Source organism: Nansenia antarctica (genome assembly GCF_963989245.1).
Source record: "Nansenia antarctica genome assembly, chromosome: 4".
Lineage (NCBI taxonomy): Eukaryota > Metazoa > Chordata > Actinopteri > Argentiniformes > Microstomatidae > Nansenia > Nansenia antarctica.
In genome coordinates, this window is record NC_137689.1 from 56,378,694 (window position 1) to 56,401,024 (window position 22,331).

Below are 22,331 nucleotides of genomic sequence, written 5' to 3' on the forward strand. Positions count from 1 at the left end.
CTAGCTAGAAAGCGTAGACAGATACAGTACCAACTATGTTGTGTACGAATCATAGCTAGCTACTTGTCATTATCCCCACAGTCTATATATGCGCCAGTCTGCAGCATGGACATCTGACTTGAGATAATCACTGCCAGTGACACTGGACTGGCTAGATATATAAATCAATGAGTCAATGAATATGTCTATACACTGACTGTATGAATATTGCTTTGGTTCTCTCAGAAAGACCTGTCTGAGAGGAAGCTGCAAGATGTCCTGTTTCATTGATTGGTGCGAGATCTGCTAAAGATGGAGCTGAGGCTGGAGGTGGTGCTGTCATCCAGCATCAAACGGAAGAAACCGTGGCCGCGGTTCTGCTGGCTCGGATTGGTGAGGAGACGGAATTGTCATCCACCAGTAAAGAGCTGAAACTCACTAGTACCTGGTGTGGAGTAGACACGTGATGCTGTTGAAATTAATGTGTTTACGATTGTGTTTGTGTCACAAACCGTAGAGTCATTCAAAACAAATCTAATGTGCAGGAGAAGGAGTCTGTTTTTCTGCTGGACGACAAGCGGATCAGTGAGATCAACATGGTGTCTGGACGTACCAAGAAGAAGACCCCCAAACTCCAACCCTTCCTCCCCAGGGTGGTAACCATGGCAGCATCCCAGAATGGTGTGCTTTCAGTGACTTCAATTGAGCTAATACAACTTAAAACATAACACTTTCAATTTAGACTCAGCAATTCTCCTCATTTTTCCGGTTTGTTATTTGCAGGTGTATGGCTTGCAGGATTACTTGCCTCAGGAGAGATGTTTCTATGGAGCAGAGACAAAGACTCCTTAAAGACTATTGCGGCAGTCCCAACAGTATCGCAGCTAGTTACTGCAGCTCAAGGTTGGTGTGTTTATGGATGTGAATGTTGTCAAAGGCCACTGTTACTGTGAGACATTTTCAAGCTTGCCAACCCTGTTCCATATCCTTATCACCTGTGTGTGTGTGTGTGTGTGTGTGTGTGTGTGTGTGTGTGTGTGTGTGTGCTGGTGTTTCCACAGGGTCTTCTGTGCGCCTGTCTCTTCTGGTCTCAGGGGATGGGATGCGGGTGCTCCTGGTGTCTCTCATGGGCCAGGTGTTCCTGTGGGAGTGTGTTGACATAAAGGACTTGGCAGGGGTACGGGATGGCACCGCCAGGGGAAGCTGGGTTCAGATACAATCCCCTGAAGACTCAGCTCTGCCATCTCCACAGGACAAGGAGGCATCCCACCACAGCCTCTTCATCAGGGGGGAGGTGAGTGACTATTCTGTCCACAGGGATAGAAAAGATCCCGTTGGTAATGTTGAATCTCTAGTAGACATTCCTACCTTAATGTTCTTCTGGTCTTGTAGAGCAGTAAAGAGTTCAACCCTGTCCCATTGTCGTCTTAAGCAAAGTCGTGTTTTACTCCTGGCTCTCTCCCTCTTTCACCCCTTTGTGTGTCTGTCCATAATAGGCAGTGGGTGATGTCTGCTTGTCAGCATTTGCGTTCACCTCTGGGGACAAGCTAAGTGTCACTTTCCTGAAGATCCAATGGGAGGAGGGCAGAGGGAGCAATGTCTGGTGAGTGTGCGATGACTCTGTTACTGTTTTCAAGACAATCAAAGTTCTCTCACATTACTCATCAGGAAGGCCTGTGATGGTTATGCCTTTTTACATTCTGTAGTTCTGTGGGGTACAGGATACACTGGGTCACCAAGACCTACCCCATGTCCCGCCTCACCCCACCCTGTCGCCCGGTCAAGTCAAGAGGGGCACTGGTGCCAGCGATCTCCCCCGACGGCCTCCTATTGGCCATAGTCCTGAACCAGAGAGACCCCAGGGTAAGAATCCTTATCGACTGAGTTATTCAGTTCAGATCTGCTGGTAAGAACTCACTTTTCTCACACAGTCAAAAGCATGCATACAGGTAGTCGACAGGAAAAATAAAACTCAATCTGTGGCTGGCTGTTCATGGTTTTGTCTATGTGTGTTTGTGCAGGCTACGCAGGTTTTATTTGTCAGCACACAGAACTTTGTGACTGTGTCCAGTGGTCTGGGTGGATGTGGCAGTAAGAAACTCACCATCCCATCCAAATATGTAAGGTACGTTACCATCGATCTCTCAATATCGTAACACGCTAACATTGTACACATCACATATGATGGTTATACACAAGTTATATAAAAAATTCCCCACTACAAGGTATAGTACTTGTGTGAGGTGAAGAGAAAAGTGTGGGTGAGCATAAGGCAGTGTGTGAGTGCGCAGCTCAATGTGTTTCAGGCACAGATTCAAACTCCAGTGTGTACCTGCAGGTCGTACTGGGTGGGCAGTGTGAGCTGGGCTACGGGAGGCCTCTATCTGGCCTGCGTGCTGAAGAGAGGCTCCTTCCTCATGCTGGCCCGTCTGGGAGGCCTGCTCTGTCTGACTACCACAGGGTGCAATGTTGACTTTGGACCGGCACACTTCCTACCCCTGCATCCTCTGGTCACCTACAGGTAATATAATGATTGCACCACACACACACACACACACACAAACGCAAACCTGCTGATGACACCAATCTAAGCCACTCCGTTTTGAAACAAAGCGTGTTGTGTATTTTCTATAATACCACGAAGTGTGGCTGTACTTTTTCATGGATCAATCCATAGCTATCGAATGCAATTCTCTCCTGCTGAGCGTCTCTTGAATTCACTCGGCGATTCTTTTACGTGGCTCGATTCATTTCTCTCTTTACTTCCTTTCCTTGTTCTCCTCTCTCATCTGTAGTCATCCTCTTTCTCTATTTCTTCGCTCTTCTTCTCTTCAAACATCGTCATTGTGTCGTTTTCCCTCATGTAAGTAGTGGTAAAAAAGAACATTCTGTCTCCGCAGCGCACATCTGAACTGAGTTCACTTCCCCACTGTTGGCACTTTGAAACAGCACTGAGTCTATTGCATGGATTCTCCATTCACAGACATTTCTGATGATAATGACTTCTATACACATAAGTGTACATTTGCCCTGTTAAAAGCCTGCTACTACAGTATACTAACATATGCATGAATAAGGCAGACTTCTACTGCATTATATTATTATGCATATACATATATTATATGAATATATATGAAGCTCTCTCTAATCTGCTTTTTTTTCTCTCCCGCTCTCCTTCCCTCCTCTCTCGTCAGACCTCCCCTCTCAGCGGGGGCCGGGGAGGCCTGTCTGTCCAGCTCCGGTGCGTCTGTGTTGGATGTCCTGAGGCAGCGCTACTCCGTGTCGTGGCACCCGCGGCTGCCCTACCTCATCGTGTCCGACGGCTACCAGGCCTCGGTGCTGAGGGTGCCCGAGGGCCCCTCCCCTGCGTCCCTCCTCAGAGCCCTGCTGAAGGACACCAGCCTGGGCCTGGAGAGGGCCAGCAGGGCCCTGGAGCGCTCACAGGTTGGCTAGCAAGTAGATGGTGGAGGGGATTCTTAAGAAAAAAGATTTACAGCTACAGACAAACAAACCGTAGATGGGGTGGGGGGGGATTCTACTTTCCAGGGAAGATCCATTTGCTCCAAGCTCCATTTGCTTATTTTGTAACCTCTCAGAGTGACTCTGAGGTCTTTATCTGACTTTCACCCCTGTGGTCCTCCTGTTGTTCATCATTTCTTCTGTTTCCTGTCCCCAGCCCTATGCCAGGGCGTGGCTGGAGTCCCTGTCCTCCCTGAAGGTCAGCAGCAGCCAGGAGGAGCTGAGAACCAGAGCCACGTCTGTGCCCACTCCCACAGCCACGCCCGTATCCACCCTGCCTCTATTCCTGCAGGACCAGGGAGTCATGGGGGACACCAGGGAGCTGGTTCAAAGAGTCCAGGTCAGACATATACAGTATATATTGGTTGTTCTCCATATAACATCTGTGTAAATACTGTATGCCAGTAAATGTGAGTCTCTCACTGATGGTCTGTCGGTATGTGTGCTTCCCCAGGCGTTGTTTGAGGATGACTCTGATATAGAAGGACCGCCTCTGGGTTCACATATGGAGGATGGGGGTCGCCTTGAGTTTGCCTCAATGTTCGACACCCTCCACGCTCTCGCTGACACTCTTCCTGACCCTAACCCCCGTCATGACCCGGAGCTAGACCCGGACCGTGGCTCTGACTCTGTGGATTCAGAGAGGAGGGCCCCGACCCTCTCTCCTGAGCTCCGTCGGGTGCAGCGCAGCCTCCTGACCGCCTGGGCTCTCGGTGTGTCCCTGGGGGGCGCCGTGGACCAGAGAGAGAGTCTGCTCACGTACACGGTCCGCTGTGCTGTCCGCTTCGCTGCACTCCTACGTCTGACCTCCAACGACAGCTCCCGTTCAGGCAAGAAGAAGAAGATGAAGGCGAGCATCCCCTTCTCCTCCCGTCTTCTTCACCTCCTCAGGACCCTTCTGTCTTTCCTTCCCTGGGACGCCCCTCACACAGGGGGGAGGAGCTGCCTGGGGTTGACGGTGGAGCTCAGCAAACAGCTAGTTCACCTGCTCCTCTCCTCTCCCTCTGATCAGCTCTCTGTCTCTCAGAGTCTCTCCACTGCCCTCGTCGTCCTCCAGCTGACCTCCCACTGTCTGGACCACACCTACAGCCTGCAGCAGAAACCAGCCTGGGGGTCCTCCCACCACCAGGGGGAGCTCTCACAATCGTCCCAGCCCTCAGATAGCTACTGTGTGCCTCTGCTGCAGGAGGAGGAGGAGGAGGAGGAGGAGGGAGTGAGCCCTGGGACTTCACAAGATGCTTTGCCTTTACCTCAGAAGCCGTCTAGCAGGTAGTCAGCCTATTGGAGTGTGTGTGTGTGTGTGTGTGTGTGTGTGTGTCTGTGTCTGTGTCTGTGTCTGTGTGTGTCTGTGTGTGTCCGCGCACTTGTGCGTGTCGAAGAGGAAGAAGAACAAACAATAAGTCAACCACTGTTTCTTTCTCTAGTAAATAGATGCTACCTTCCTGCACGTACGGTGCTTTCGTTTTATGCCTCAAGAGTGTCATCTTAGTCCTATTCCTCTGTTGTCCTGGTCCAGGTTGCTGGGAGTGTGGCGTACCGTGTACAGACACACCCTGCAGTACCGGGAGGAGCTGAAAGGCCTGAGGGGTTGGGAGGAGGAGCAGGGGCGTGTGTCTCTCCTCCTGACCCAGATCCAGACAGCTCTTCAAGGGGCAGGAGACAGGCTGGATGAAGGCCCAGCCCTGCTAAGCTACACAGGTATGAGTAAAGGCCACTGTGAAGCCTTGTCTAGAATACCAACGTTATTTGTTGTGTGGCTGTTGTGTAATTACTTGCAGTTACTACTCAATAGGGAGCAATCGTTCATGTGCAGCTTTCTTTCGGGTCCCCAGGGGAACAGCATTTCCTGTCGGGGTCATACACAGAGTGCGCCAAGGCTTGGAGGGCTGAGCTGTGGGCTGAGAGAGAGAGAGGTGAGACGCATGGAGATATTAGACATACTCCTAACAGTGCCAACAGAGTTGTGGAGGACCATAATGAACCTGGAGGCTGTACAGTTAAGACGTCATGTCCTGATTCCCCAGACGGCCCACGGAGTGCGTTTGCGGAGACGCGCCTGTGCCTGGCCCTGCTGTACGGGCTGCTGTTCCGGTACCGTCTGAGGGAGGCCCAGGGGCTGGGGGACCACATGGCCCACCTGCTACTCCACCAAGCCGGGCCACAGAAGGAGGACAGAACCCACACTACCGGTACTGTCTGGCCCCAGTCCCCAAGTCTTTATCCTGTCAGGTTGCTGCTGCAAATGAGAATATGTTCTTACCTGGTAAAAAAAAAAAAAAAAAGGGTTGAATAAAAAAAGCAAAGTAAATCATCCACTGTGGAAAAGAAAAGGCTCTAAATGTATCGCCATATAGGGCTACCTTGTCTCTGCTCTTGGTTTATATTGTAAAGAAACAGCAGGTGACACAATGCATGGATCAGAGCACACATGAACAGTGGTATGTGTTGTATGTGTTGGTTGTAGAGGAGGCTGTCCCTGGGTCCTGGCTGCCTGGGCAGGTCCACAGTGAGGCAGCCTGCGCCGTGGTTCAGACCCTGGGCAGGTTCATGGCCTCCTATTTCACCAACCAGCCCCTGCTCATCCTGCCCCCGCACAGTGTGGACGTACTGCCTCCCTTACACCTCCCGCATGGTAAGAAAACCACACACACACACACACACACACCCCCTGTGTATTTAACGTGTATGTCAGTGTGTCTATAGGGCTAATGTGTTTGTCACTCTTCCCCTCCCCAGCCCCTGGCGTTGGGCGCCTCGTGCCCCTGTGCCAGGAGCGTGTGGCGGGGGCGGTGCGGGAGCAGCATCTGTCGGAGGTGTGGACGGTGGGCTACGCCCAGGACCTGCTCCTGCAGGGGGGGCTGCTGCCCGAGGCTGTGTGGTTCGCTCATCGCCTGGGCGACTGGAAGACTGCAGCCTCCCTCGGCCTGGCCTACACCAGCTACTGCACTGAGCACTGTGATTTCAACGGGTCAGTGTGTGTGTGTGTGTGTGTGTGTGTGTGTGTGTGTGAAGGACTACTGTTACATGAAGAGGTGCTGAACTTCTCTATGAGTTTTCTGTTGACAACCCCTGCTTTTGCCACTTCAGGCTCAGATGGAAAGAACTCCATCTCCCAGCAGCCCTTGAGGCCGGTAGCATCTTTCAGGGTCAGCTGGAGTCTCTTCTGGGCAGAAAGGCCGGGCCAGAGGAGACGCAAGCAGACGAGGAGACCTACAAGAGTTTCACAGGTGCGGTCACTCGTCTCAATGTATACTATGACAGAAGTATGTCGTGTCTGTCCACTCTCTTTTCCATATCTTTCTTTGCGCCCATCATACGTTTACCTTTTCTCCCTCCCTCCCTACCCCAAGTCTTCATCCTTCTCTCTTTCCTTCTCAGACTCTCTAGAAGGGGAGGATATGGATTTGCTTCAGCAGTCGGTGCAGGAGATCCTGAAGGCTTCGGTCATGGCTGGAGTAGACGTGCTGTCTCGGCCCCTGTGTGCTCTGCTGGACTCGGCCAAAGACCTGGCCTCCTGCCTGCCTGCCCTGGTGCCTATAGGACTGTACCTGCCGGCCCCCCCTCTCTACTGCCCCCAGCCTACGCCCAACACACAGGTGCGTACCAGGGGACGGTCAGCTGTACGGAGGGGCACAGAGAAGGCTTGAAATCAAGGGAATACTAGAAGATGAAATGGAGCTTTAAGATGTTGTTGATACTTGAGACTTAAGGGCTGTGTGTGTGTGTGTGTGTGTGTGTGTGTGTGTGTGTGTGTGTCTGTGTCTGTGTCTGTGTCTGTGTGTTTTTGTGTGTGTGTGTGTTTCTCCTGCCTAGGACCCCTCAGGGTCTTTTGCTCAGCTCCTGGAGGAGTCGTCTCGCCACAGGGTGTCCGGGGTCCTCCAGAGGGCGCTGCTGCTCCTGAGGTCCGCTCGCTGCTCCCGCCCCGCGGCCCAGTGGTACATCAGCCACCTGCGCCGCTCCCGCCACCTCCTCCACAAGGTACACTCCTACACCCTCTCTTCCCCCCCTGTCTCCAACCCCTCTACTCTACCCCTCTCAACCAGGATAGGGAAAATAACCACTGTGAGAAGGATTGGAGTAAAATGCTGGAATATCCTGGTGAGTTACTCGATGGTGGTTGGTTGGTTGGTTTACAGATCCGGCAGAAATCCTCCCAGCAGAAGCAGCAGCCAGTGGCTGAGGAAAAGGCTTTCCCAGAGGGCCTGATGAAGTTCGTCAGCCGTAGTGGATTCTTCAAGCTGGGACCCAGTGGTGATGGACACTTGGATCCTGGCACTATACAAACTATCAGTAAGAGACATCCTATGTCACATATATGTATATACTGTATGTATATATATATATATATATATATATATATATATATTCCATTGAAACAACATTCACCCCATCGAAGCATCACATGTGAGAGAGATTATGTGTGTCTCCTCTAGCCTGCTTCAGGGAGCTGTGTGGCCTGTGCTGGATGCTACACGTCAGGGACCAACTCTCTGTGTCCTGCAGGAAGTACCAAGCTGCAAGGAATTGTGGGAAAGACACGCAGGTACTCGTACTTCTGTGTGAAGATTCAAGAATGTGTAAAAAAAATAAAATTATATATATATATATATATATATTTTTTTTTTTTTACACATTCTTGAATATATATATCCTCAGTGATTTATGTTCACTTGACAGTTGACAATGGTGTACGTCTGTGTGTTCGTCCTGTAGGTCGCGGACGCCTCTGTGGCGACAGCTTCCTGTGTGGAGGCTCTCCGTTGGGCGTGTCGTTTCATGCCCTTCACGCGCTTCCTGAACGCTGAGGAGATCCTCCAGGACACCTTGCTCAGCCTGGTGTCTGAACTACCCCCCGTCAACATGGTGAACAATCACTCACTTCCTTTACATTCACTCACCAAACAGATGCTACTACTTAGAGTGACTGGTGTCTGTGGAGAAATCGGAGGACAGACTCATTGTAAAATGGGATGTGTGTGTGTGTGTAGGATGGAATAAGGAATTGTATGTTCCTGGCGTGTCTCTTAATACATGCTTGATACCATTCCTTACTCCGTTCCATGCATTACAATTAACCTGTCCTCTGATTTCTAGCTCCGGCAGGCTCCCCTGCTATGGAGGAGGTCTGTATGGGAGTGAGGGGTATAAGAGTGATTTACTTTTACACTTTTACATTGACATTTTTGGCATTTAACAGACACCTTTATCCAAAGTGACTTACAGCAAATGCATTTGTCTAAGTAAGTGAATCATCTATCCATCAGTCGCCACAAGAAAAGGTCATCTATACCAAAACCAGGGGCCGTCGGCAATTGGGAACCAATCACAATCCACAGCCAATGTCTTCATTTAACATTTAGTGTCGAGGGTGAATATAATTGCCCAAATTGTCAACGTTCTACAGTGCCGCGGGTGACTTTATTAATCCAAAATCAAATGGTCTATCTGTGTTGACCTCAGGTGGCAGAGAGTCTGGTGCGGGCGTTCCCAGACGAGGAGGAGTCAGTCAGGGTCCCTCTGAGGGAGAAGTACAACTCCCTGCTGCAGAGACTCAGACACTGCTCTGTCCCAGGTACTGTAGTGTACCTCTGCTCTACTGCAGCCTACCCTAGATCTGTCTCTCATCCCCTCTTTGTACATTTCTCTCCGTCATACTCATTGACATTCTCTCCTCCCCCTCACACCTCGTCTAGCCTCGGAGCAGAAGGAAGAGGGTGAGGGTGAGGAGACGATGATGACGGTCGTGGTGCAGGACAGGCTCCGTCAGAGGAGGAAGGACCTGCGGCGTGTGGGGAGGCACTTGGCACCCCTGGAGCTCTACCTGTGGGAGAGAGAGGAGGAGGAGGAGAGAGGAGGAGGAGGAGGAGGAGGAGGAGGAGGAGGCGGCCATGGCACAGCCGTGCTAGAGCGCTTCTCGCTGGGAGCCAGTCTGAGCAACAGCACCCTGACAGACTGCGGGCGCCCCCTGGTTTACAGTGACGGAGACACGGCTGAGAACACCTCGGAGGCTCTCTCTCCAGACCTGCGCAGCAGCAGGCCGCCGCACAGGTAGACCGTCTTATCTGGGAGGAATTCGTCTGTCAGAAAACGTCTGGCACTAAAGTCTGTCTGTTAGCGACGTCGAATCCGTCGATACGATCAGAGATCAATCCGTTCACCTCAGTCCACGTAGAGCAGGGGTCCCCAAACTTTTTTCTGTGAGGGCCACATCATTTTTCCTTTCTGTGATGGGGGGCCTGGGTCGGTCTCTAACATAAAATAATATGGAACGGAGTGAAATGGAGGCGGTTGCGCAAAGCAATTGCGCGCAGGAGAGCACTGGTGGATGCAAACAAAGTCTAAACAGTTGAATTTGGATGGAATTTATACCTATAGTGATATGTCAATGAAATATAATCAGTTTTACAGTCTGATACATGAGGGAGGACCCTCATCATACACGGGGGGACCCATGAAGCAGGGCTGTCTGGGGGTCCTTAAACGAGCATCAAACACTTAATTTCTACCATTCTGGTGAATTGATATGCACCAATTTGTGACCTTTCTGCATCAATTTATGGTGGAAATGTCATTATTTATGCAAAGGAAAACACAATATTCAGGCACCAGATGATCAAAATATAATGTAATATAATGCAATATAAGGCTCTCAGGCATTCTGTACTTTCAAATATGTATTCTCCTTGAGCAGTCAACATCAACTATCAGCTATTTCACTAGCAAAAACGAAAGATAACTTATTTGCGAAACAGCGCCCCCGCCACCACGTCGGCGCAGTGCCGCTATTGCAGTCAGAAATGACAGAAATCCACCGAGTGCAACGCTTGTAGAAAATTGACGTTGTTCAAAGGGCCGGTCCAAGTGTGGGGGTGGGCCGTGTTCGGCCCGCGGGCCGTAGTTTGGGGACCCCTGACGTAGAGAGACGATGCCTCCTGTAGCGACATCATCAGGTAACTTCATTGAACTGCTCTATAGAACTGTTTTGTTTTGGACTGACTTTGTGGTGTGGCCAATTCATCTTTTCCAGGCAAGAGAGCAAGAGAGTGAGGCAGCAGGACAAAGCAGACAAGCCAGGAGGCAAAGTGACAGTGGGGGAGAGCATCCAGGAGGAGGGGGGCGAGAGCAAGCAGGACAGCCCCACCCTGCCCGTGGTCGGGAGCTGGGAGTTCGAGCTGGACGACGAGGACTACCTCCGTTTCCTGGAGCTCTTCCTCAGCTACGTCCTGGAGAGGGACGGCCCCGAGGGGGGCGACTCCGGCTGTGACCCCCCCCTGCTGAAGGGCTTCTGCGCCCAGCTGAGAGAGAGAGAGCTGCACTCCCTCACCTTCGACGTGCTCACCACCCTCCGCCGCCGCCAGAGAGACGGGCGCCACCACGCCCCCAGGAGACAGGCGGGCGGCGACGCCCCTGTGTTCAGAGCTGGCCACTGCTACAAGCCGGTCCACCCGGACCACACCCCTGTACCGCCCGCCTCCTCTCTCCACAGCGAGACCCCCGTGCCTAGACCCAGTCTCCCTGCCTCCTCCCTCCCTGGCCTCAGGACTGGTAAGCAGCAGGGTTTGTTTGGCCTCAGGTTGCAGTCCAGCCCAGCCTCGGAGCCCGCACCTAAGGGAGGCCGCCTCGGCTCTGAGCCCAGCCCCAGTCAGAGCTCTGTTCCCGGGGAGCAGGAGTCAGACTGCTGGGCGTTCGGCTCCCTGGCCCCCGTGGAGGCTGCGGAGCTTCAACAGGAGCTGGACCCTAAGTTGGAGGCCCAGTTCCCAGGGCTGGGCAGGCTGCTGGAGTGGATGGTGCGCTGGGCTGATAAGAGGGTGTTGCTGGGACACCCCAGCAGGAAGAAGGAGAGGGAGAGGGAGGCAGGGGGGAGTGGAGGAGGGCAGGCTGGAGGAGGAGGTGGAGGAGGAGGGGTGGTGATGATGCGGGTCAAAGCCTCTGCCCCAGCCGTCCTCACGGCCCTCAGCATGCTGCAGCGCAGATACACCGCCGCCCTGCTGGGGACAGACCGCTACAGCGCTCACCTCCAGGTCAGTGTGTGCTGTATGAAAGAGACTGGCTTGAGTTTGTGCTCAACTGAGATGAATTCATGAACCATTCTTTAGGGGATGTGTATTATTTGTAGTGTTTGTTGCAGACATATTGCAGCGATCCAAGTCTTTAACAGTTTTTTTTAACCCTTCTTTCCCTCCTTTCCCTCGTGTCAGGTACCAGCGAGGGAGTGGACCGTGGCCCCGGTACTGCAGCCTGAGGTGGGCTGGAAGCTGGAGGGAGACAGCAGTGTGGATACTGGCTACCCCGGCTCAGCTGACACCCCCGTTAACCTGCCTGACCAGCACAGGGAACTGTCCTTGTGAGTTCTGTGTGTGTGTGTGTGTGTGTGTGTGTGTGTGTGTGTGAGTGTGTTGTGTGTGTGTGTGTGTTGTGTGTGTGAGTTGTGTGTGTGAGAGTTGAGTGCGAGAGTTGTGTGTGAGAGTTGTGTGTGTGTGTGTGTGTGTATGTGTGTGTGTGTGTTGTGTGTGCGAGAGTTGTGTGTGTGTGTTTATTGAGGTGTCAGCGTGGATCTCTTTGTGTTCCCCAGCAGTGGGTCACAGACCGAGGAGGCAGAGCGAGTGACCTCCCGGGGGACCCTACACCCTTATGACGAGGAGAGAGCGACCGCTGACTCTGAGAGGAAGGCGGCAGACTCCCAACCACCCTCGCCAGACCCTGAGCTCCACCTCGCCGCCGAGAGAGAAGGTGAGCTACTCTTCGGTGGTCGTCATAGTCCGACGATTCCTATTTACTCGCTGACTTAAAAAAAAAATCAAAAAATAATCGAGATTTTGCCATTCGTCTGTTGACTTTGACGATGTCATAGACGGCAGCAATGCTGAAGAGGCGTCGAGGGTGTCGTCATCTCTCTCCGTCCACGACCTCTCTGTGCAGATGGCAGGGTTCCCCCCGGCAACACTGAGCAGGGCGCGGGGCGAGGTGGGCACAGCACGACCTGGCACAATCACACCTTTCCTCTTGTTGTTTTGAAACTTACGTTGGGAATGTAGAGACATGTGCATGAGAACGTGAGATTCAATAACATGATTGTGTAACTAACCGTGTGTGTGCGTGTGTGTGTGTGTGTGTGTGTGTGTGTGTGTGTGTGTGTGTGTGTGTGCGTGCGTGCGTGCGTGCGCGTGTGCGTGTGTGTGTTACATGTCCTCCCTAGGCACTAACACTAGCAGACCTGCAGTGCTCGGTGAGAGACGGGGACGTTTCTAGTGTCTGCTCTCAGTAAGTGCTTGAATAAGGCAGGGGTCTGGCCAACTGTCTGGGAGAATTGTTAATCAGATTTACTAAACAACTGCAATATGAATACCAGCCATACTAAAGGCCATTTAGGCCCACAAGCCAAAGCCAAGTTTTTAAATTTCTATGGCTGAGTGGCTGAGTGAGTAGGTAAGCTGTTGTTACCATGGTGCTAGTCAATAGAAGCTACACCATGGTACGACAGATCCTGTGGATTGTTTCCAAGGCAGCCAGATACGATGTGGATTGCATTCTATGTCTTTGTCTCTTTCTTGATTTACGTTGACTTTACTGCATCGTCATGTTTCGGTGTGCTCGTAAACAATGACAACTCTTGTTTGTCGTAGAGAGGAGGGGATAGAGATCGAGAGTCTGCTAAGCGACGACTCTCGGAGAAGGACATCATCTGATATCCCTCAAGAAGTGACGACTGCTATGTAAGTATGAGTCTCAAGACCCATCTGAGTACAGCTGCTGTACTGGAAGCTTAGAGAGTTGTCCCAGCAGACCTGCTGCCTTAATGCCTTTAGTCCCAGAGGAAACTGAAAAAAGTAATAATCAAGCTGTGACCGTTTAACCTGCACTGTCCTCTCCTTCAGACCTCCCAGTGACGCCCCTCCTCAGCCCAGCCTCCCGCCCCTCCCCCCCATGGCAGAGCCTCAGACGACCGGGGCTCAGACAGCAGACTCTGCACCTACTGCAGGACAGCCCCAGAGGAGCTCCACCCCCAGCACTCCTACTGCTCACGCTGCTGCCGATGCCCCCCCTGCTCCCAGCCTGCCCCAGCCCCCCCCTGCTCCCAGCCAGCCCCCGCCAGCCCAGACAGACCCTGTCAGACAGCTGATGCAGGACGAACTCTTCAAACTGGTGCAGGTCATTATTGATATTAGAGGCAGAGAGAAAAAGGCAAACTGGAAATGTAGTTAAGAATCATGCCATGACTGTTTTGTATGTTTGTTTTTTTGTTTTTTCTCCAGTTACAACAGATCAACTTCATGAGTCTGATGCAGGTGGTGGGAGCCTCCTTTGTCAACCTTGTTCCGCTCTCTCAGCTCAACACACTCCTGGCCCGGTCCAATGCACCCCTTTCCCACCCCAACACACTTCCCCCCCAGCCCAATCCGATCCCCTTCCACACCAACCTGTTTCCTATGCCCCAGACACAGGCTAGTGTTCCAGTGTCTGCATTTAATACACCCCAGTCCAACCAGCTCCCCAGGTCGTTTTCCCCGGACCAGCCAGTCCCCCAGAGCTCGGCTCAGGCTCCCCTGGCCTCGGAGCCCCTACGTAGGGCGCACAGAGCCACCGGAAACACCCAGCCGACCGCGAGCCCTCCTACAAGGGAACGGAATCGCCACCACAGCGCAACAGAGCTCAATTCTCAGGTAAGATCAGGAGGTCGATTCGTGGGATGTGTCCTCTATGTCAGTTCAGTGTCACCTGAACTTATACACACTCAGCAATGTGAGGAAAAACAAACTGAAATGCCTTTGCTTGTCCGTAGGAGTTTCAGCCTTTATCTGTCCGACCAGAGTGTTCCGGAACCATCCAGAGGGAGGGTCACAGGTTGATCCCGTCCTCTCATGGGCTGTTGGCCACTATGGACACCAATCCCCACGCCACGAGTGCCCCTCTGCTACCGCCCCCTGGTGGACTCTCACAGGACACCTTCAATCCTAGCCCTTTTCCCCTCGCCTCAGGACTGAAGCTGCTCCAGCTCCACCCTCCCCTGCTGTCCCTCCAGAGGCCGTCCCACACTGTCCCTGTACGCGAGGCCTGGGCACCCCCGTCTGAGAGGAGAGCCGGCGCCGGGCCCCCCCACCTGAACCTCGACCAGTACGACCCAGCCGCCCTGCGGAGAATCGAGGAGGAGGAAGAGAGGAGGAGGAGAGGAGAGTCCGCAGCCCCACCGAAACACCTCAATCTGACACAGTACACCCACCCTCCCCTCGCCCTAGCCCCCAGGGGCACGATGCCACCCCAGGCCCATCACCCAGAGGCCCGGGCGGAGAGGTCCAGAGGGGCAGAGACCCCCCATCGTCTGCCCTCCACCCCCCCAGCCCACAGACCCCCCCCTGTCCACGGCCTCCCGCTCCTACGCTTTCACCCCGACACCTATCCTCCCACCACCCTCCCTCATATCCCCCCCCCACACTCCTCCAGACCGCTGACTTTCACCCCGTTAGCCATGGGCCACACTCCCAGGATCCAGCTGCTACACAGAGACCCAGAGCTGCCCAGGATGGTAGGTGTCACTATACAACATACACAACAGACGTGGTTTTAACTTGTATCTCTTGTCGTGAAATTGTGTCTGATGCTGTTAGAAACTGTGTCACGGCGTGTCTTTGACCCAGAGGGTGCCCGACGCCATCCCTTCTGCCTGCGTGCCTCGTCTGATCCCGCTGGAGGAGCTCGTGGGCTGGGCTGCAGGGAGGCAGAGGGCTGCGGAGCCCACACTCACACTGCTCCGAGTGAACACACACACCCAGGCCACGCGCACGGCCCCCGCAACACCCTCCACCAGCACCTACTCCAGCAAGAGGTGAAATCTTACCACATCCACATTCTTACCGCCACCCCTCCCTGTTCCATTTTTGTGTTCGCGTCCCGCTCGTTGTCGATTGAACACCTTCCTTTTGTGTGCTGTTCCTCAGGCAGAAGAGGAGGAAGGAGAGGTCGAGGAGGGAGGGAGGGAGGACAGAGGTCACATTCAGACCAGACGACTCCATCATCCCACCACGAGAGGTAAGAAAATAAATACTCATAAGAAATTATGAAAATATGAATATTACCAATGCTATGACCAATACTGAACTCACAATCAAATTGATAGACATTTTTTTTTCTTATTTGAAAATTCCCTGTAGCTCAATGAGGAGGAGCCTGCAGCATCTGCTCTTGGAGAGGGCTATGTCTTTCCTCTTGGTAAGTATCTGTCCATTCATTCTTTCATTTCATCCTTTCTTTCACCTCATCTGCCAGTCCTGGTGGGATACCCCAAGATATTCTTATGGTCACTGGTATTGCTAAGCTCCTCTGTCTCTCTCTCTCTCTCTCTCTCTCTCTCTCTCTCTCTCTCTCTCTCTGTCTCTCTCTCTCTGTATCTCTCTCTCTCTCTCTCTCTCTCTCTCTCTCTCTCTCTCTCTCTCTCTCTCTCTCTCTCCTTGATGAATTTTAACCCTTTGGCACCTCAGGGACCTTTGACTCTGTGCTGACTGACCAGGGGTTGGTTAGCAGAGCGTTGTCCACTGCAGCTGAGCTCCATGCCTTCGCCTCCACACACAAGAGACCCCCGCAGAGCCATGACGCCTGTACCAACACAGACACCGGTGAGGCTGCTGTCTGCCAAGCATCGTTCTGCATAGAGGATGCTTTCTATTCAAAGATGTTACGTTGTTTACCAGTTTTTTTTTTACGAGTTTTACGAGGTTGAAGCAGCCTCTTAAGCCGTCCTTGACGTTGTTCGATCCGTACTCTTTGACTTAGTGATTTGTTTTTTCTTCAGCTTCAGCTCCTCCCTCTCTCGCAGACAAAGCCATGTCTACCCAGCACTCTGGCACTGTTAATGCTACCACTGGAAGTAAGTTTGTTGATTTACGAGAGTTTCTGAGAATAAGGAAAATGAATACAATATTCAAGACTATATTCAATACTGTATTATATATATATAATACAATGTAATTAAAAATAATTAAAAAATAATATAATAATATAATATAATAATACATTATGACATCACAAAAACATGTGACAGGTCTCTTGAGCTGAGGGGCATGATTTGTCCAAAACAAACCCAACCAATTGTAACTCTGACAATGACAATAAAGTTCAATCTAATCTAATGTAATCTAATCTAAATGAAAGAGCGGATGAATAGATGAGAGAGGAAGTAGGCTACGAAACAATTAAGAGGTTATTCTGTGTGGGTTATACTGAGTGGTTAGTCGAATGTATCGATTGTAAGTCGCTTTGGAATAAGGCGTCTGCTAAATGCCAAAAATGTAAATGTAAATGTAAATAATATTAAAGATTAGACTCCTGTTGTGTATCCTTGTTCTCTTACTAGCAGGGGGTTCCGCTGCGGTTCTCCCTCCTGATGTCTTCATGAACCTGCGGTTCTCCAGAGACCCCCCTACCCGGGACACGACGACCCCTGGAGAGGTCCAACTAGGGAGGAACACGGTCAGAGTCCTATGGAATCACGACTCCTAATTACAATATTTCACTAGCAACCATGTAGAAAACATTGTATACCAATGAACACCACTAATATTTCAGGCATTTAACCCCTAAAGCACAGTATATGTTTCTGTCTCTCTCTCTCTTTCCCTCAGGACTCGGAAGGTCGACAGTTTATCAACGTGATTGACCTGGAGGACGGAGCTCTGCTAGAGGAGTTGCCATCTTGCCCCAGTCCTGTCCCCTCTCCCCCCACCTCTGCACAGCTCCACCTGCTGGCAGCCTCTGTCACTAACTCAGCCCCTCCAGAGCTGGCCAACGCAGACACCAGCACTGAGGATGTCCGAGGTAGTCGTGGTCAGTGTTTTAAAACATCCAGTCAGCAAGAGAATAAATAGGGGCTTTTCTCCTGACCATGGCTCTATCTGTGATGTCTCCTGTAGGACCTCCAGGTCTCTCTGTATTGTCTCCTCTGCCTGGTCCCTCTGAGCCCGGTGGAGACCCAGTGACTGCCAGGCTGCTGCAGGACAGCCGAGGGACAGGCGGGACTGTGGAGGCCAGGAGCCCAGGGTCCAACCGAGCCTCCTCCAGGAGCCCAGTGGCGCAGGTCTCTGCCCGCCTGTCAGAGATGGACGCCCAGCTGGCTGCCCTACAGGACATCGCAGACCACATGGAGAGAGAGTTTGCCAACACCAGACTGGTAAATGTGGCATCTTCTCTGTCTGATACAGGCATGCTGCCAGGTCTGTAGGTACCGTATGTGGAATAACATGTGTTTGTCTGCCCTTTCTCTCTCAGCTGGTGAACACCATTGAGACACTTAGCCCGGCCATGGCTCCTGATGTGGAATACAGAGGACCGCTAAACAAGACTGTCACTCTGGCCCTCTCACCGCAGGGTCTGTTCACACACAATCCTTTTTACCACACCCAAAATTCAACAGAAATACCGGTAGTTGTGCGCGCCTAGGTGTGATATTGGTGTTTTCACCAATATTCGTGAAATATTCGTGCCTAGGTTTTACTCCAAAATTAAGTATGTGTTTGTCTTGTTTTTACCAGTGGGGGGGAGAACACGACGGCCCATGATTAATGACCCTGAGCTAACAGGTCTTCGCGAGGAAGAGGAGGAGGAGGAGGAGGAGGAGGAGGAGGGGGAGGGGGAAGGGCACGATAGTGAAATAGCCACCTCTGCTCCTCTGTCTCGGAGACAGCGCCCCTCTCGTTCTCCCCTCTCTGCGGCCAGTCAGAGCTACGCTGCCCAGTACCGGCACGCTCCCACAGCAGGTACACACCACAGTAGCACTTCAACATGTGGACTAATATATTATCTGTAAAACATTTTTTTTTATGTTTTATATTACCACAAAGTCTCCCCCTCCCCCTTCCCCAACGAAAAAAACCCAGGTGAATTGATATACCCAGTGATTTGACAATGAGCCATGACGATGTCATGTCAGTGTAACTGTGGTCTGTGGTGGGTCGCCCCGGGGGTGGGGGGGCGGGGGGGGTAGGAGGTAGTGGTCTGCCACTTCCAGTTGGTGTCCTGTTACTGGTGGACCACAGCTGTAACTCTAGTATTTATGTATTTGGGCCCACACACATTCCTGCTGCTTGATGCCTTCAGGCCAGGGATATGTCTAATAGGAGGGGAGCTGGTGGTTTCTATGTGGGTTCAGAGGTGAGTGGTTGAATGTGTTCTCTCTCTCTCTGTGTGTGTGTGTGTGTGTGTGTGTGTGGTTGCAGCCCTGCGGTTGTCTCCAGTCAGAGCAGTGCCGGAGCAGCGTGGGTGGGAGATCAGTCAGGGTAAGTGACATGTTTCAATACACTCTGTCTGTGTGTCTCACACGCACACACACACGCACGCACGCACGCACGCACGCACGCACACACGCACACACGCACACACACACACACACACACACACACACACACACACACACACACACACACACACACACACACACACACACACAAACACACACACACACACACACTGTCTGTCACACACACCTGGGGCTCAGTCTGAGTCATACCTAGTCCTCTGCCTATTACCCAACACTGTGGATGCACTCTTGTGTTGTAGGACAATCCACCCCACCCCCCATACCCACCCACACACACCCTGTACACCTGTCACCTCAAAGGCAGACACGCGCACGCGCACACACACACACACACACACGCACACACACACACTTTGTAATGGTATACCTGGCCATTGTTAGTCTGTTATCTGTTCTAGTGTTTCAGGTAGTGATACCTGACTGTTTTACCATCCTCAGTATCGTCTTGTGTGAGCCGAGTGTTGAAAGAGCTGTGTGATGAAAGAATGTGTTTCTCTTGCAGACTTGATAGACAACATGGATAGAACACCCGGAAAGTAAGTTAGACCTTATGTTATCGTCAATTATTCAACATTTGTACAGAATACATTACAATTTTAAAAATGAACTTAAGATGTGTTATAGTTAATTATTCAAACATTTGACAGTATATATTACACCAGGAACATTCTGTTAAGATAGTGTTATTATAATTTATTCATACCATTCCTCCTGCCCCCCTCCTCCTTTCTTTCACAGATGGGCAGAGGACACGCTTGGTCTCAGTGGGCTGAGTGATGTGGCAGACATATTGGGGGAGTTGGTGAAGGAGGGGGGTATGTCCCCCGCGGCCCTGGGGCTGTCCCACACACAGGCTGCTCAGCTCAGCAGGTGAGGAACCACAACACCACCAGCACTTCATCATAGGGTCCTCCATTAAGGTTGTGGCAAGCTGAAACTCGATACGCGACAGGTTCTCAGCTGGGATGATTTGTAATTGACAGCAGGTTGAACCAGCCGCAGAGCGGGCAGGCCGGGCGGGATGGAATGCGAGCGGAGGAGGAGAGGAGAGAGCTGAGGGTTTGGATGAGGCGGAAACAGAGGGAGAGGCTGGTCCAGTACCGCAGACAGAGGGAGGAGACGATGGGGAGGGAGCACAAACCTTTCACTGCCACAGTCACATTGGTGAGCGATTGGCCTGCATTTTGTTTTATGTATTTGTGTCACGTTTCAGGAACCTTTGACTTCTAACTGTTCATACAATTTCTCTCTACTCTCTACAGAAACCAACTTCCAAAGACTTAAACATCAATAAGAAAATCAAAGAGGAGAAGGACAAGTATGTGCAGGCGTACATTTATACATTTAGGAGTGTGTGTGCGTGTGTGTGTGTGTGTGTGTGTGTGTGTGTGTCTGTGTGTGTGTGTGTGTGTGTTTGTGCGTCCTTGGTTTACATGGCCTGTGTTTTGACATAGGATGGTGTTGTCGGAGCATCAGTCTCAGAGAGCTCACGACGCCTATAGTCTGATCACAGACCTCCTCACCACCCCACTGACCCTGCCCACGACCTCCACACGAACCCTGGCCCTGCCTTCCACCGCCACGAGACCCCTTACCTCTCAGACGGCTGGCAGCACCCGCAGAAGCCCCAGGTAATACCGCCCCGCCTATTCAGACTCAGGATAGTGAAGAAGAATTGTTCTACCTGAAATGAGGGGAGGATCATTCTTGTGATTCGGTGTTGTTCCAGGGGCCGTAGTCTGTCTGTCGGCGGGAAGAGGAGTCCAAAACCTTGTGTGGGGCAAGCCCGCTCCCTGTCCTCTCCAGGGGTGGTGGCACCGCGTGGTCAGAGAAGACCTGCGTCAGGGGGTCAGGTCTCCCTCAGCAGCAGACTGGGGCTGCACAGGCCCGGTCAGTCCTTCCACCTTCAGTAACAATCAATGACTCTATTTCTCCTATAGATCCAGCTTATGAAGAATTCATAATTCCTTATGAATGTTGTACTGTATGCAGAAGTGTGATTGAGAGCAGGTTTACAGTAGTTGGTGCTGCAATAGATATGTATTTAGGTCTAGGTATTTGTAGTAGCCTGACCTGTGTGTCTTTGTGTTGTCTCTCGGGTGTTAGCGAGCGCTCTGCCAAGGGACCGCCTCTCCCAAGTGACCCGGCGGGGTATGTTGACAGACCTGAGGGGCAGGACCGGGGCTAAAACAGCCAACCAGGGTGAGGGCTGTGTTTCTACATCACCCCTGCTGCACCTACACATTCATGCTGTTCTTTGTATCGCAGATTCAGGTGTTAATGTTTCCATGATCATGTTTCTTCCTCTAGAGCGGAGGAGAGAAGTGAGCCTATCCCCTCCTGGATGGAGAGGTGGAGGAGGAGGAGGAGGAGGAGGGAGGGAGCAGAGAGAGGCTGAGGAGGAGAGAGATGTTGTGAGCCCATGGAACCCACCTCTAGAGATTCGCAGATTGCTCGGGCTGGAGAACTCTCATCTGGCACAGGTACGGTAGTAGGGCCCATGAGTTCTATCTATCTATATATATATCTATATATATATTTACTACAATTATAAATCCTGATCTTTGAGATACGGTGGCTGTTCAGTTCAGCTCTGACTGAGATTCCTGTGGTGGTTCCTAGGGCCTGGGGTGGATGCCGGAGGACCAGGGTGGTGCTACCAGGGTGGGAGGAGTGGGGTTGGACAGGCTGGAAACCCTCTCAGAGAGCACTGGCAGCATCCTCAGCAAACTGGACTGGGCTGCCATCGAGAGCATTGTGGCCGGCGAGGGAGCAGTCTGATTGGCTTAGTCAGAGCATCATTGGCCTGGAGTGAGGAGACTATCGAGTGAAAGAACTGCAGGGCAATAATATGGAAGCATCACTACATATCCATGTGTTTTGTAAACAACAGTCAATCCATGTGCCTAGAGTATATTCTGTATATTAGATATCCACATCCATTAGAATCAACATCCATGGAGCAGGTTAAATGCAACTCAGTGTGCCTTTCATGGCTTCTCGTAGCGGAATTTTCATGCAAAATGCTCATACATTGCATGTATTTACATCTTTGCAATGTATATTGAATATATTTGTTATGTCTGTGTCATGAGATTAAGAATGACTAATAAGTAACATTGTGTGTGTGTGTGTGTGTGTGTGTGTGCGTGTGTGTGTGTGTGTGTGTTTTCAATACTGTTATATACTGCATTATTTATTTGTTTGTTTATTATTATTTTTTTATCGTTTGACTGATGATGTTGATTTCCTAGGGAAAGTGAAATTAAGTGTAGTCTTTATGCCTTGTTGTGGCATTGCTCAAATGTTGTTGCAATCACATTTTTTAAATAATAAAAAAAACTGTTTACAATTACGTGCCTATTACAATTATGTTGAAGATACATACTCTGATATTACAGAAGGCCTGTACAGAAAGTACTTATAGAAATGACAATTGACACCAAAAGAGAATCTTTAGCCCTATCCGGATTGGACTAGTATTGATACACATGTATGCAACATTTAGATTGGCCACTAGGTGGCAGTG

General features: G+C 51.4%; 1 protein-coding gene across 1 annotated transcript; it reads left to right on the forward strand.

Moving 5' to 3' along the window:
* Positions 1 to 291: 291 nt before the first annotated feature.
* cplane1 (ciliogenesis and planar polarity effector 1) lies at positions 292 to 21,583 on the forward strand (the record flags this gene model as incomplete). The annotated part of the gene is given in 53 exon segments (XM_080529493.1): positions 292 to 372; positions 525 to 660; positions 763 to 882; positions 1,041 to 1,273; positions 1,476 to 1,582; positions 1,686 to 1,842; positions 2,001 to 2,104; positions 2,318 to 2,500; positions 3,174 to 3,423; positions 3,656 to 3,838; positions 3,953 to 4,767; positions 5,015 to 5,196; positions 5,331 to 5,411; positions 5,523 to 5,687; positions 5,963 to 6,130; positions 6,235 to 6,472; positions 6,592 to 6,725; positions 6,877 to 7,094; positions 7,312 to 7,476; positions 7,635 to 7,788; positions 7,932 to 8,041; positions 8,212 to 8,361; positions 8,959 to 9,070; positions 9,192 to 9,546; positions 10,526 to 11,519; positions 11,697 to 11,842; positions 12,074 to 12,228; positions 12,350 to 12,462; positions 12,695 to 12,759; positions 13,122 to 13,211; positions 13,374 to 13,647; positions 13,752 to 13,952; positions 14,037 to 14,159; positions 14,279 to 15,019; positions 15,132 to 15,319; positions 15,432 to 15,522; positions 15,645 to 15,702; positions 15,972 to 16,106; positions 16,844 to 16,959; positions 17,112 to 17,304; positions 17,400 to 17,656; positions 17,755 to 17,858; positions 18,202 to 18,242; positions 18,702 to 18,761; positions 19,305 to 19,338; positions 19,541 to 19,672; positions 19,786 to 19,966; positions 20,065 to 20,120; positions 20,257 to 20,433; positions 20,532 to 20,692; positions 20,909 to 21,012; positions 21,115 to 21,285; positions 21,452 to 21,583. Coding segments are annotated over 53 exon segments (9,894 nt in total).
* Positions 21,584 to 22,331: the final 748 nt, after the last annotated feature.